General features: G+C 39.8%; 1 protein-coding gene across 1 annotated transcript; it reads left to right on the plus strand.

Annotated features, from left to right (window-relative positions):
* Positions 1-285: 285 nt before the first annotated feature.
* Positions 286-14,040, plus strand: LOC117530398. The gene is made up of 8 exons (XM_034193254.1): positions 286-559; positions 2,612-2,760; positions 3,020-3,104; positions 3,956-4,067; positions 4,919-5,050; positions 10,467-10,608; positions 10,690-10,861; positions 13,560-14,040. The coding sequence occupies exons 1-8, from the start codon at positions 305-307 to the stop codon at positions 13,974-13,976; spliced, it is 1,464 nt and encodes a 487-aa protein (XP_034049145.1). The 5' UTR covers positions 286-304; the 3' UTR covers positions 13,977-14,040.
* The last annotated feature ends 2,150 nt before the right edge of the window (positions 14,041-16,190 follow it).

Below are 16,190 nucleotides of genomic sequence, written 5' to 3' on the forward strand. Positions count from 1 at the left end.
CCTTACAGGTCAGCAGCTTCACAGGAAGCTCATGAAGAGACGCTACAACTGGAGCAAAGCTCCTGGTTGGACTCAAAACTCGAGAAGACATACTCTGAATCATCTGAAATCATCTTAATCTCTTATGTATAACAAAAACCAGTTCTGGAGGACACAAATACATGAATCAGAATTCCTGGATCTGCCATAGATGGAACAAGACCAATCATTATGTCACGTCTTCTTTATATTTCCAAATGATGATTACTTTTGTTGTATGATTGCCTACCAGGTCAGCCAGCGGGCTGGGGAACGATCCAATAGCATGCCCGTCTTCAGGGAGCAGGATCGAACCTTGTTTCTGGAGGACATCTGCGCATCCGTCGGCTGTCCCAGGTGCGTCCAGACTGAGCCTCAAACTGAGAACCTCAGGCCGTGTCCCACCATGCAGGCCATGGTGCGCTCACTGGTGCCCTACATCCAGAGGTTCCTCTACCACCACGAGGAGCTGGCTGACGTCTACTCCGAGCTGCTGCACGACGACATCGGAGCGAAAGTCAAGCGGCTCTACTTTGGACAGGTCAGATAAATCATTTTAAGAAATTCTCAGGGTTGTCACCTGTTGTCCATTTTGCCCCCGATCTCCTTCATGGTTTAAAAAATTTTTATAAAAAGTTTGTTTAATCATAGCCAAACTTGTATGTAATCACAGTTCTTAATATTTTTATTCTTGACATACAATTATAACAATTTTTGCCAGTTACACTTATTATGCAAGATCTCCGTTATACAATAGTAAAGTGCCACCTCCGTGTTTTCTCACACTTTCCAAAAGCTCACATTTCTGTGTTAAAACCTCAAGATAATAATTTAAATAATTTCATGTTGTAGAGGAGGATCAGAAGGAGGCTTCTGCTCAGATGTACAGGAGGTCCCCATTACTGTGTATTGTACTGATTGTCCACTTTCACCTAGATTACCTCCAGTAAAATCTGATTATTCACTTTTTTGGATGATGATTGATCCCAACATCACCAACTTTTTTTTTTTTTTTGAAACAGACAATTTTCTTGATTGCTCACATTGTCCTACAGCATGACTTTTACCACCAGTTACATCCAATTTCAGGCCCTGATGGGTATCCGACAGATTTTTTTCTTCTTCCTATAATCATAGACAATCGGGTATCAAAAATCAGCAATGGGATTCAGGCGTCACACTGTGATGGTGAGAGCGGTTTGTTCAAAGGAGTCCACTCCATCCATGTCCATCAACAGCTTTGCACCGGTTTTGCCACCTAAAAAGAAAAGTGCAGTTTCATTCAAGCAGAAAACTAATCGAGAGTCAATTAGAGTTTTTGCGTCCGTGTCCTTTCCCGCCGGACACGACTATTTCATGCAGTGATTCAAATGTCACAGTCGCACAACACAAACCTGCAGAGTACATCACGGTTCCTGAGTCATCCTGATGTGTCATAATGAATTTAATTTGGCCCAACGTGTGACCATGAAAAAGCTTCTCTTCTTTCTTCTGGAGATTCTTTTAGCATCACTTTTTTTTTCTTTTTTCCTTTTGTGTTTTCATAAAACTTTTCTCAAAATCTGATCTTTTCTTGAAGATAGTTTTACAAACTGTGCTGTCAAAACATTTTCCTGCTGCAGCAGAGAGATGATGTTCTTCTTCATCATCGTGTCCTCCATTTGTCCTTCCTCACGTCTCTCTCTGTTGTGTGTATCCAGAGAAAGTCCGTATTCGGTGACACAAGCATGCAGGGCAGATGCGCTCTTCCTTCAATTTGCATTTGCGATTTGCATTTAATTAGCATCTAATGTGCTAAAGTAGCACCTCGTCACACAATCAGCACTTGGAAACTGTACTTCACACCTGTCCTGAAGATGAAGCCGAGTTTGGCAGATGCGCTAAAAGCAAAAGTGGGACATACCATATTTACTCTATTAAACGCCCCGGCGGTGTGAAAATTTCATGAAGGGGTGGCATTTATTGACCATCATTGCCGTGCATGTGCATGCATGCTGTACACAGTATGGCCTTACTGTACATATGGACATGCGTACTGCATGCAAGAGAAGTAGCACAGACTCAAAACAAATGTTGTTTTCTGCATGCTTTAGCTGCTACAGAATTACATAAAATGACTCTATGCAAACATTTTTACTCTGCAGCGTTCAAGCTAGAAGTTATGAAAAGCTGAAGCGAAGGGGACACACCATGTCATTTGGATTTTCTTAGTCAATAGGAAATGTGTCTGGGAGTAGTGTAGGAACAGGGATAAGCTTCCAACCCTGGTCAAAACAGCAAAATGGCTGCCTGGTGGGGGACAGCAGGCGTTCGTGTGATCGTTCGGCCCCTCCCCCTAACCTCTCATGCACCATTTTGTCCAACTCCGACGTTGGAGAGGTCTGTTAATATCTAAGCAAGGACTGCTGATACTACAGTGCTGCAGACGGTGTGTCGTACTCATGTGATCAGCAACTAGTTGACATCAAGCTCACAGTGTGATTCAGAACAGTAAAGTCGACTCCCCGGTGTGCCCCCTAGTGGCAAGAAGCACATCGGTATGATGTAGTATGGAGTACTCATAAAAGGTAAGGTGTTCTTGTGTTGGATGCAGGTAGGAAAGCTGTACATTCGTTACCAGCTGGATGTCACAGACAGTGAAGATGCTGTGGTGGAGCTGCAGGATGTGATCTGTCTGCTGAAGGACAAGAAGGAGCTCTACATCCAGAAAGATCACCTTTCAGCAAAGCTTGACATCTGCAGGTTTGTATCTGAAAAAAACAGCAGTGAAACCGAAGAGCTGAGGTTCAATTCCCTATCAGTGATCTTACAAATGCCACCTTCTGGTTACAGCGAATCAGATCAACATTGATTCTTTCAGCGAGAATAGATTCATAATAAATCTTGTATCTTTTTCCCCCCCTAAATGAATCTAAAATATAGAGTGTATTTATTTGGAGTCTGTTCTTGATTGAATCTGTATGTTTTGTTGTTTTATTCTTTAATGCTATGTGTATTTCAGAGAGCTGGTGACACTGTTCTGCACAGAAAATCACCACAGGAAAGAGCTAATGCACTTCCTGAGTGGCCTGATAACGTCACTCAATGTAAGTAACATGTTGCCTTTACTAGATCTGATCTCGAATCCACATCAGGTCAAAGGTCTTCATTTACTCACGCTCACTGGAAACATGTCAGGCATGAAAAACATCAAAGAAATACAGTTTGGCATTCAGATACCTCTGTAATACCCAGTAGATGTACTACCTCCTGCTGCCTTCATGAAAGTCACTTAACAAGCTATGACAGTTCCTGGATGCTGCATAGATTGTTAAAAATTATGAACAGCTGTGGTTTAAACTCATACATAGTTTGCTTGTTACTGCTTTCAAGCTAACAACTGAGCAAGCGCAGGAAAAAAATTGTAGATGATATGTACAACAGAATGTGACCTTAAACCCGCAATTAAACATGCGATAGATAGAATGTGCGGCTGGAGATAGTGCTGAAACTTGTCGTCAGTTCTACAAATTAGTATCAAAACACTGCTGCAGAGTATTTCGAAACGTGTTTCGAACATTGCTCTGGAGTCCACATCAAACGGAAGACATTATGGAGAACTAAAAAAAAAAAAAAAGATAGAATGTGTGACTGGGGATTTTACCAAGATCTTGTCTGTTCTACAATTTAGCAACACTAACTCGAAACACTGCTGTGGAGTATTTCAAAACCTGTTTCGATCATTGTTGTGAAGTCTGTATAAACAGAAGCACGTCATAAGCTGTGCTAAATGTCCCCATTGATTTTGGTGTTGAAACATTAAAACAAGTGAATGAATTCAGATCGCACTGTTTTTGAATTTCATATTTAAACACGACAGTCAGCACAGGATCTGTACATGTACGAGCGCATCAAGCATTGCAATATATTCAGTCTGTGTGTATGCTAATGTGGACAGGATTCTGTAGCGCTGAAGAGATTCTTGCAAAAGGAGGACATCCGAGAACTGCCCAGTGTGGAGGAGAAGTGGGAGGTTCCAGAGCCAAAACAAGAGGTGTTCCTGGAGAGAGGTATGAATGACACACAGTCCAGTCGAGCCAGAACAGTATAACCTCAGATTAGTTTTACCTTGGCAACTTGTTAAGGTCCATTCCATGACCGTTATAGTTTACATACACTTTGGCTAAAAATGCACACATTTCCATTTTATCAAACAAAATGTGACGCATTTTCCAGAGTAGAAGTTGCACCTGTCAAAAATCGCCCCTTATTTCTGTATGTGGTATTCACTGGAACTCGCTCTTTAACACAGTGTTTTCCTGGGGACAAGTTTATAAATAGACAGGAATTTGGTGTAACACATGTGCACACCACAGCATGTGCTCAACACTCAACATAAGGACTTTGAATTTCCATGAATAAGCAAGTTTGACACATAAACGTGCGGTGGACAAGATATTAGATATTATTTTATGCAGATTGAACTAAAGAAACTAAAAAAAGAAATCATCAGGTGGTCTTGGATTGTTGGCATACAGCAACATGGAGAACTGAACAGTGGATTTGCTTCTACACACGAACCGCAGAGGTGAAATAAAATAATCAAGATGTGCTTGAAATGTAGCCATTTTTTTGGTCAAATGAAATTGGACACATGAACAGATATTATGGATTATTGTTTATAGTTAATGATGAAATCCTTTTTATTCAAAGTATATAAAGTTATTTCCACAACTGTAAAGGATTCATTGTGTGTGGCATCATAATAAACCAGAGGTTTCCAAAGTATAATGACAAACAATTCTTTATACACATGCTCAGAAATACACACAAAAGTATGAATAATGTATGAAATAGTTTTGTGGCATAAAACCCCTGAAACAGCGTTAAATGTTTAAAGTGTATAACTGTTTCTAACCAGTTTTATCTAGCAGTCACGCCTCCGCCAGCTCCGTCACAGAGCCACCAAAGCCTGCACGAGCGGACGGAGCAGAAACTCTGGCTTGTTGGCCTCCACGAGCATCTATACAGAATACAGGAGCCAGTCCATCAGGTACAGCACAAGTCAAGTTGTTCAAGGATATTAAACATTCATAGAAAAGTATGGACTAGTGCACAGAACAAGAGTGTTGTCCTCAAACTGTTGGACACACTAAACATCATTCTGCATCATCAATACTCTTGTAATACTGAATCCCACTTTAACACCCAGACAGTCTTTTGTCACTAAACAGAAGTAATCGTGTGCCAGTACAAGACAAAATTTTTGAAGTTGATGCTACAAAAAGGCAAAATGTTTCAAGTTGCTGCTATAAAAAGGCTAAATTTTTGAACTTGGTGCTATAAAACAGACTAAATTGTTGAAGTTGCTGTTATAAAAAGACTACATTTCTAAAGTTGCTGCTATAAAAAGACTAAACTGAAGTTGCTCCTATAAAAAGACTAAATTACTCAGGTTGCTGCTATAAAAAGGCTAAATTTTTGAAGTCGCTGCTATACAAACAAAAAAACTCTTGCACACTGCCTCACTTGCAACACAACACGAGGTTGAATTTAATCAAGCAAACAAGCAAGCAACGTTTCGGCCAAAGGCCATCATCAGGCAAATAATTTCCATGAATGAAAAGCCATCTTAAATAGGGTGTGGCTGATGTTGTCATAGAAACAAACATAACCTTTTTAATATACACATCCATAAAACTCATACAATAATGTATGTCACAATGAAACATATTACATAAAAAACATATATAAGACAGCTCAATAGACATACACACACATATACACATATATACATATATACAAACACATCTACATACACATATACATACATATGCACGCACATACACATTCATCAAGAGACCTGCCTCAATAAATAAACTAGACAGAGGAAATGGAGCATATACCATAGGACTATAATAGAAAAATGTCATAAGAAGATATTGAGAATCAGTTCATCATTAAGCTCCTTAGGTGCCAAGTTTGTAATGTTTCAATCCAGTAGCCTGTCTTTTTTACAAAAGTTTATCATGGTCTCCCCCTCTAAGGGAGGAGGGACCTGTTCAATGCCACAAAAACGAAGAGTGCTTACATTATCACATTGAACTTTTGTTTTCACTTATTCTTTGTTTTAATTGTCTTATGGTCTTTCCCACATATGCTAAAACCACAAGGACAGCGTAAGAGATAAATCACGTGTGGATACACAAGTTATTACATTCCGAATGGATATTTTTTTAACCGCTGTGGGGGTGCTGAAAAAAGTAGTTTCATAAGTATTATTACATTGCGCACAATTCCCACACCGGTAATTTCCATTCGGAATAGGTGCCAGTAAATTCTGGATAGATGTAACTTTAGGGGTAATGTTGGCACGAACAAGGTAGTCTCTAAGATTCCTACCCCTCCTACTGACAAAAAGGGGAGGGTATCTAAAAATTGTAGAGAGCTCAGGATCAGATGTCAAAATGTGCCAGTGTTTTTAAAAATAGCCTTGATGGTAGCAGAGTGAGGAGAATATGTGTAATGCAGGTAACAGAGAATTCCTTTTTCTGTTTCACAGTCTTTTTTAACAGTTCTGAACATGTTTTCTTCAAAGCCAGGTCATATGCTTTCTCAACCCAAATGGATGGGTAACCCCTTTCTATGAATCTTTTTTTCATTTCCCCTGCCTGTTCGATGAAATTTTCATCGGATGGCAAATACGCCTAAGTCTGTAAAACTGGCTAATGGGGAGACCCTTTTTGAGCGATGTAGGGTGAAAATTAGAAGCTAACAGCAAAGTATTTCTATCAGTCTCCTTCCTATATAAAGAGTGATGATATCAAGATGCTGATTAGACCCATGATTAGTGCACAGGTGTGCCTTAGACTGTCCACAATAAAAGGCCACTCTGAAAGGTGCAGTTTTATCACACAGCACAATGCCACAGATGTTGCAAGATTTGAGGGAGCGTGCAATTGGCATGCTGACAGCAGGAATGTCAACCAGAGCTGTTGCTCATGTATTGAATGTTCATTTCTCTACCATAAGCCGTCTCCAAAGGAGTTTCAGAAAATCTGGCAGTACATCCAACCAGCCTCACAACCGCAGACCACGTGTCACCACACCAGCCCAGGACCTCCACATCCGGCATGTTCACCTCCAAGATCGTCTGAGACCAGCCACTCGGACAGCTGCTGGAACAATCGGTTTGCATAACCAAAGAATTTCTGCACAAACTGTCAGAAACCGTCTCAGGGAAGCTCATCTGCATGCTCGTCGTCCTCATCGGGGTCTGGACATGACTCCAGTTCGTCGTCGTAACCGACTTGAGTGGGCAAATGCTCACATTCGTTGGCATTTGGCACGTTGGAGAGGTGTTTCTCTTCACGGATGATGCGAAGGAGATGTGTTGCACTGCATGAGGCAAATGGTGGTCACAACAGATACTGACTGGTATCCCCCCCAATAAAACAAAACTGCACCTTTCAGAGTGGGCTTTTATTGTGGGCAGTCTAAGGCACACCTGTGCACTAATCATGGTGTCTAATCAGCATCTTGATATGGCACACCTGTGAGGTGGGATGGATTATCTCAGCAAAGGAGAAGTGCTCACTATCACAGATTTAGACTGGTTTGTGAACAATATTTGAGGGAAATGGTGATATTGTGTATGTGGAAAAAGTTTTAGATCTTTGAGTTCATCTCATACAAAATGGAAGCAAAACCAAAAGTGTTGCATTTATATTTTTGTTGAGTATATCTCTCTGTTGGAGGTAATGCCTTAATGCCTCTATACCTCCTTCATTCGGAATATTAGTATAAAGGTTAGTAATGTCTGATGTTAACATGAGGACATTTTCAGGTAAATCTTTAAGATCAGAACATTTTTCTATAAAGTCACTTGAGTCTCTTATATATGATGGAAGGGTGTGAACAAATGGCTTGATATAATAATCCACATACGTGGAAAGAGGGGACCACAAAGAGTCATTTTGAGCCACTATAGGGCGCCCTGGAGGATTACTCAAAGATTTATGCATTTTCGGAAGAGTATATATAACAGGGCATATGGGATATTTGCAAAACAGGAATTCAAAATCATGCTCCGTAATCCACTTTTTAGACTTAGCTTCTTCAAGATAAGACAAAAGTTTTTTTCTGAAAGAGCATAGTGGGATTATGGTCCAACTTCTTATAAAAACGAGCATCTGACAGTTGGAGTAGAATTTCCTGCCTGTATTTTTCATAGTCTTGAATACAGATAGCACCCCCTTTATCAGCCGGTTTGATCACAATATCTTTATCCTTCATTAATTCCTTCAGGGCAATCTTTTCTTCTTTGGATAGATTATGATTATATTTATAAGGTTTATCCACACATTTTTTAATGTCCTGTTCAACCAGCCTACAAAACATATTAATTGAAGCACTGGATGTATTAGGACAGAAAGTACTTTTACCTTTAAACAATGACTGCATTGGAGTCGATAAACTGATTTTAGAAAAAAAAAGTCTCAATTTTATTTGTCTAAAGCATTTAAAAAAGTCCACCTTTAAACCAAATGCGTTGATAGGGCTGTGTGGAACAAATGATAAACCCTTATGAAGTACAGACCTCTGACTATCTGACAATATTTGGAAGACATATTGATTACCGTGTCTGTGGTTGGTACCCGCTCGTCCGAAGTCACTGCTATAAAACAGACTAAACTGTTTGCATTGCTACTATAAAAGATTATATTTTTGAAGTTGCTCCTGTAAAACAGGCTCATTTTTTGAAGTTGCTGCTATAAAACGACTAAATTGTTGAAGTTGCTGTTATAAAAAGACTAATTTTCTAAAGTTGCTGCTATAAAAAGACTAAATTTCTAAGTTGCTGCTATAAAAAGACTAAATTACTCAGGTTGCTGCTATAAAAAGACTAATTTCTAAAGTTGCTGCTATAAAAAGACTAAATTGAAGTTGCTCCTATAAAAAGACTAAATTACTCAAGTTGCTGCTATAAAAAGCCTAAATTACTCAGGTTGCTGCTATAAAAATCAAAATTTTTGAAGTCGTTGCTATGAAAAGTGAAATTGTTGAAGTTGCTGCTATAAATGGCTAAATGTTTGAAGTTCCTGCTAAAAATAGTTATGTATCTGTGAGAATTATCTGTCCGTTGGTTGTTTATCAGCAGGATAGCGCAAACAGACATGAATTTCAGTAGATGGTCGCAAGGGAGACCGTAGGCCGAGGAAGGGCTAATTAAATGTTGATGTTGATCGGGATCAAGGGGCAGACTTTGTCTTCACTGATCATTGATCAAAGCCAAGTAACTAAAAATGAGAGGGTGACTATAGAACAAACCAGAAGCTGTTAGTTCATGAAATAACTGGGTGCATGTAACTGAGTAAAAGTAACTGGTAACTTGACGTGACGGTAACCCCTGAAACCATGAAGTCTAACTTATTTCTAACTTAGTGCTAACTTATTTTTAGTTTTAAAAAGTATACTGCTTGTAAATTTGAATAAACTTCTGTTTGGGAAGGGTTAGCAAAGGATCTTAACATTTGTAAACTCATGTCTGAGGAAAACTTTGTCAACACAAAGGCGGCACAGCTTTCTAATTCATTTTCTACAAACAACAATCTGGTATCAGTTGGACTCATGTCCATGGAAATCTATGAGTGGAAACACAGGGTCCAAGAATGTGGTGCCAAGTCCTTCAGAGTTCAGGTTCTTGAGTTCCTGCAAAGGGAAACTAGCAGTAGATGGTTGTTTCAGCACAACATGAAGCTACAGTGTCTCCATCCATGTGTCTGACCCACAGAGCGGGGCAGAAGATGGCGTTGTAGAAGCAGTAATGAAAGTTGTGGCCACCTCCTGCTGGGCCCAAAGACAGATACCCAGAGACAGATGCCACCCGGAGCCCTGTAGATACTTTGGGTGACGGCCTTCAGAAAACCACCAACCATCCGGTGCAACAAAACCCACCTGTAGTCACCAACAACCCTCAACTTCCAGGTTATACTTTCATCAATTTAATGTGCCGTACCGCTGTTAATCCATATGTTCTTCATAGTTTGTTACACGTTTTTACAGTGTACATACCTGTGTGTGTCTGTCTGTTCTCGGTTCTGTACTCCTGAGTGTAGCTACTAAAACACTTCAGAGGTAGGGGTCAGCTCCCTAACAAGAGACAAGAATGGGCAAAATGAAGGGGAAGGGCTAAGTGGTACGGCTAAAGGGAGAATATTGGAATTGGGCCTAAAACAATGTAGAATGCGTGTCCTGTCTAAGGAAAGGTAGTGTGTCCGGGAATCGTACCCAGGTCTACGTATTGGTAGCCCAACTTCTTGTCCCATTGGGCGATATGCTCTGCAAATTTTTCAGTCTGCAGTATGAAAATGTGGTTTTACATTAGTTATGTACATGATATATAGAAATTATTTTTTAATTAGTTAAACTGCACATGAATGCCACATCCTTTTATACGTTTCCCATAGAATCAGCGAAGCATCACATTCGGAAGGAGCCTGACAGAGCAGAAGGTGGCCAAGAAAACCTGAGCGCTCACAAGCCAACCCAGAATCCTCCACCTGCACACCACGCCAAGACAAACGACAACCAGTCTGTTCTGAATGAGCAGTAAGATTCCAGCTAAAGTTGGTACATTATACCTCTCTGAAAGACTTTTTATTCTTAAATTGTGTCTTATTTCCTCTCCAGTAACGTCGTACCTACAGCCACTGTGATTCCCAGCAGGATTCAGGAGTCTGAAGTCCTAGATGAGGCTCAGCCCCGTCCTCCAATGAACCTGGACATTCCTTTCTGGAACAAAGCCGACTCGCCACAGGCCATGCTGGAGGACATCAGGCTCACCTGCCAGCGACCTACAACTGTTAGTATCCTCAGCGCACACGTAACAAGGTGAAATCCAGGTTCAAAAGATGTTCCTACTGACTTGGCTAGTGGGGAATTTCTCTTTGGCTGACCTGGTAGAGCCTTGGTCTCAAGCAGTGATGTGCACAGATAACCAAAAACTTAACTTCGTTAACAGATAATCAGATAACTGAAAAGTTATCTTTGATAAAGATAAACCGATAAACCACCCAAAAATGTATGGGAAGTTACAGATAACCGATCAATTCCAATGTTGTCTCTGGTACATTTGCAACTACTAACAAGCTGAATTTGAGTTTTAACACCACGATCGCTTTTGGAAGCGACAAAAGACTCAAACAATGAGTCAGCATTTCTGTGTTTAAGCATGCTGCCCCCTGCTGGAAGCTACACGGCTACAGCGCTGAAGCACCCTGAGAGCAATCACAAAGCCAGCTCTCTACCAATCACAATGCTCCGGTCAGGTGGAGGTCTTGAAAAATAAAGGCATCCTGACTTATGGTTTTGTGTGAATACTGATAGAATAACTCCATTAATGTCAATTCTGTCATTTGTACAAAGTTAAAATATAACATATATCTTTTAATGTTGAATAATGCACTAATTCTGAGGTTTTGTAACAAACACAGACAGATCACAAAGGATTCTGGGTAAAATGTGCCTCTGCTAAACACTGATTGGTTCAGCCATTCATTATGTAAACCAACACGTTAATGTGACGTGTGTCGTGTGTTGGTGTTTACAGATAATTGAGATAAATGTGCTTTTGTAAAATATTCCATTTTTTATTTGTAAAAACAGGCATTTTGACGGAGCCCTGGAAGTGTAATTGCAAAATGTTTTACATGTGGAGAGAATGTGCACACGTTTTATGATGTTGTAAAACGTGCACTCAATATTATTGACATATAAATGTTGGCTTTACACTGTGCGAGAGAATTTTTTTGGACCGAGTTTCAGGTTAATCGCGCGTCCTGCATCGTGTAGTGTACATGGAGTAACAAGCTGCGTTTAACATCTGACGACCACCTCCTGATCGCCGATCGTATGGTCGAATGAAAATCAAACCTGTTTGATATTATTCTGGTCAGCTGTCGTGAGGGTATCCTGCTGCTGCAGAGCTACAAGTGTCCAACCGCTCGCACTGTGCCTGTGCAAACACTGCAGAGCTGTCTTGTAATGTTTTTGTTGTTGTTGTTGTTTTAAACTTAATTGTAAAAAAAAAAAAAAGCCATTTGCAAAGCCAAAAAGTTGATTTGACAGCACTGCCATCTACTGGTGCCCAGACGCTTAGCACTTAGGGCGAATACTGCCATGAACACCACTGGCCAGTAGATGGCAGTAGAGGCCTTGAAATCTTTCCAAAACAAAATCCTAGATAATCCGTCTGCTACATTTAACATGCATGGAATTTAACAAACGCAAATACAATAACGTCTATAAACCCAGAGAATATATTCACGAGAGTTTTAGGCACTAGAGTTTAATGCTGCTGTCCGTGGAGCGTGAACAGAGTGTCTGAAATGCATTTGTCCTGTTGTGAACACCCTGTCCTACCCATAATGCACTGCTGGGCTCAGCATGTGCTCACAACCTTAAAAATTAGCACATTATTTTAAAACTAAAACATATATCTGATATTTTCACTTTATAAAACTTCAGACATGACAGTAATTTTAAATAACTTGTCCAAAATTAGTTTGTTAAAATTTGAACCATAAGTTAAAAATGTATGCCTCTGGATGACTTGGATGATATTGCCAGCGTATCAGTATGGTGTTAAAGGAAATTTTTTTTTTAAATGACCAGTTCTCCTTTGCCTGCAGAGGTAGAGTGGTTTTTCCTGGAAGTATCTCTCTACTGTTTGCAGAGGGTAGAATTATATACATCTGTTAGGAAACTTTTAACAGGTAGGTCTCAACTGATTTTAAATTTTAAAAATGTTTGCTGTTGTTCAGGTGGGTTTACTGTGTTATATGTCTAAAAGTTATCGGAGGACAATTCATCGGAAGATAATTAATCCGATAATGGTTTTTAAAGTTATCTAAAAAGATAATCCGATGACGAAAACATTATCTTCGATAATTATCTGTTATCGGATTATCGGAAGTGTGCCCACCTAGTCTCAAGTACTAGCAAAAGGGGAATTCCTCACTAGCCAAGGCAATAGGAATGTCCTTTCAATCGGGACTTCAACCTTGTTACACACACAGTAAGACTGTGTCCTAGCTATGGCAGAGGATCAGGGCCACAAGTGGGAAGAGAAAACAAATTCAGAAATTACATTTCAATATTAGCTGACCAGATGTGTGTGTGTGTGTGTGTGTGTGCATTTTATGGTTGAAGCACCACATTTTCTGTAGACATTGTTAGATATATAGGGGAAGTGCATATCTATATATTAGACCAGTCCTGAAAATCGACGGACCATCCATTCACAAGGCTGTTATGTCGTCATGATGTTAAAATAACAACATGGCGCGATATTTACGAAAATATTCTAGAATGGTGTGGCGTCCAATTCAGATTGTTAAAAAAATTGGTCAAAGCTTGACATAATTTTTTTTATTACATATATCAAACAATGTCTGTGCAAACTCAACTCAAACGTCAAACTCCAGATCAAGACACACACACACACAGATACAAGTGGAGGAACATTGTCAGAGGTTTTCTGAATTTTGTGGTTTGTGTAGGTGGTGTTCCATGATGACCAGGGGGACGTGAGGGCGATTGGCACATGGGGAGAGCAGCTGGTCAACTCGTTCCTGTGCCAGTGGAAGGACAGCAACGACCCCGGTCGACCCATGCACATTCTGTGGTGCAACCAGAACGGAGAAACCGGCGAGCCCTATGACTTCAAGCTCACGTTCGGCGGCGCAGACGGGGAGCTGTCTACGGTGTACGTGGAAGTGAAGGCGACTGTGAAGAAAGAGAAGGCGTTCATTCACCTCTCCCTCAACGAGCTGAACTTTGCACTGAAAAAGAAAGAGTGCTACCACATACTCAGAGTGTACAGCGCGGGCGATGCCAAAAACGTGCGCCTGTCTCGCATTCAAAACGTGGAGCAGCACCTCCGCACCAAAAACCTGAAGTTGTATCTTTTCATTTAAGTCTTATGCCAGCTGCACATTTTTTACACATCACAAAAATGTTTTAAAATCAATTTTATGCCTTAAAAAAAGATATTTTCTGCACTGATTTTAGTTGCGTTGATGAGGTACAGTCCTGTGTTGTCTTTGGTGGTTTTCCTACTGTTGAAAAAAGGCAGAATTTGCACATTCTTTATTTAAAATTTTTATTATTATTATTACTATTACTATTATTTTTCCTGTGCAAATACTGCATGCAAAGTGGCTGTCACACTTTCCTAATTTGGGTCATGAGTAGGGTTGCGAGTTTATTTGGGATAAATCTTGATATTAGTTGTTGGGTTGTTCGTGCAAAATCACCATTACTCGTCATGTCTTGTGTGTCCCACGTGGCCACATGCAACCCTGATATGTTCCTCATTTTGTCACCCTCTTGGTGCCATTGTGACGAATCATGACAGCAAGTATGAACTTGGTCATGACAGGCTCGTACATCACTGTGGATGGAAATTTCCCATGATGCCATGAGCAGCTGCCGGTCAGCCAACAGCAGTGAAGAGTGTCACCGAGTGACACTTAGGGGAGGTGATGGTCTAGTGGTTAAAGCGTTGGGTTTGAGACCAGCCTGACCGGAAAATCACTAAGGGCCCTTGGGCAAGGTCCTTAATCCCCTAGTTGCTCCCGGTGTGTAGTGAGCACCTTGTATAGCAGCACCCTCACGTCGGGGTGAATGTGAGGCATTATTGTAAAGTGCTTTGAGCGTCTGATGCAGATGGAAAAGCGTGATAAATGCAGTCCATTTACCATTTATTTACTATTTACAATGAGCCCGCCCCAACATCAACAAAAGCGATGGAGTTGTATTGAAAATCGATAAAAGTGACGTAACACAGCTGTTTTATGTTTTATGTTAAAACATCTGGATGTACCCAATGTACAGGATTTACCACGACAGAACCAGGATTTTTGGCTTTTGGCAACTCTGTACCCATCAGCAATAATCATGGCCAAAATTAGCGTGACAGCCACTTAAACGTTTTTTTTTTTTTTTTTTACTATGTACATATTATTTTAAGATCACAGTTAGGTGTTCGTGTTTTTAAGCCTCTTTTTTAAATTCCTTCTATACGACACTTTAAACATTCCTCTAAAAGTAAACTATTTTACCTGAATGTCTAAATTAGTCGTGCACACTGGCATGATGCAGATAGACTGCTGTGACTGCACACAGGATAAAACCCAACAATGCTTTAGACAATCTATGGTCAATCGGCCTAATTTTTTTAAAGATCATTTAAAAAAATGTATAAGTTTCACGTGTTTCTTAGTTTGTGTTCACAGACTGACTCCATCTGAGAGCTGCAGTACGTAGAATAACATTTACAATGTTCTCTTACTTCTTATTCCCATTAAATCTGCATTAAAGTACAGACGTTAGCACATACAGGATCAGTTGGGCATTTTTGAGAGAATTCTGGTGGCTTTCATCAGTTGAACTCTGTTGTTACTCTGATGGAGGTATCCAGTCTGCTGAGAGCCTCCACACTATCTGGTGTACTTTTATTTCTTGCACATTTCCTTCTATAATTCTTGTTTTGTTAATATGAACATGTTCAATCCAGTCGGTGAATACATTTTTGATGAATGAGAAAGATTATTGTTTTCATTTCATGAAGACAAATCAAGATTAATTCCTCCTGCTTGGGTGATTTAAATATCCAGTGGATGAGATGACCTCACCCTGGTCACCTTAAGTCAAGGCTGGCAATTATTTTTATTTATTTATTTAAATGCAAGGTGAAATTTAGACATAGATTCATGTTACTGATGTTACTTTTGCAAATGAAGTCCAATAATTTGATGAACACAAATTGCTATGTTTATTTGATTTACAAGTTGAAACATCAGCTGGTATTTGCTGTTTGTATAATATCTTCAGCTATATGTATTGTAGTGTTACTGTAATAAACTGGTGAAAATTATGGAAAAATCTTGAGTGGCTACAGTGTCAGTGTAGAACAATTAGGCTGTCATCTTGGAAGGAGTGGATTTGAGATGCTTAACCAATCTGAAAATATGATTGAAGCCATTTTGACCTCGAATGTGAACATAACCTAAACAATGAAAAATTGTAATAGATAAAATTTGTAAAAATAATTAAAAAACAACAATGGAGAATATAATAATAATCCCAAAAATATATATATTGAAAAGCACATACCAAATGGATGAAAC

This window comes from Thalassophryne amazonica, chromosome 18 (assembly GCF_902500255.1).
Source record: "Thalassophryne amazonica chromosome 18, fThaAma1.1, whole genome shotgun sequence".
Classification (NCBI taxonomy): Eukaryota; Metazoa; Chordata; class Actinopteri; order Batrachoidiformes; family Batrachoididae; genus Thalassophryne; species Thalassophryne amazonica.

Coding starts and splice junctions, on each gene's coding strand:
- LOC117530398 (XM_034193254.1), top strand. CDS start 305: ATGCCCGTCTTCAGGGAGCAGGATCGAACCTTGTTTCTGGAGGACATC. Junction 5,051..10,466: donor TACAGGAGCCAGTCCATCAG/GTACAGCACAAG, acceptor CGTTTCCCATAG/AATCAGCGAAGCATCACATT. Junction 10,609..10,689: donor CAGTCTGTTCTGAATGAGCA/GTAAGATTCCAG, acceptor TTTCCTCTCCAG/TAACGTCGTACCTACAGCCA.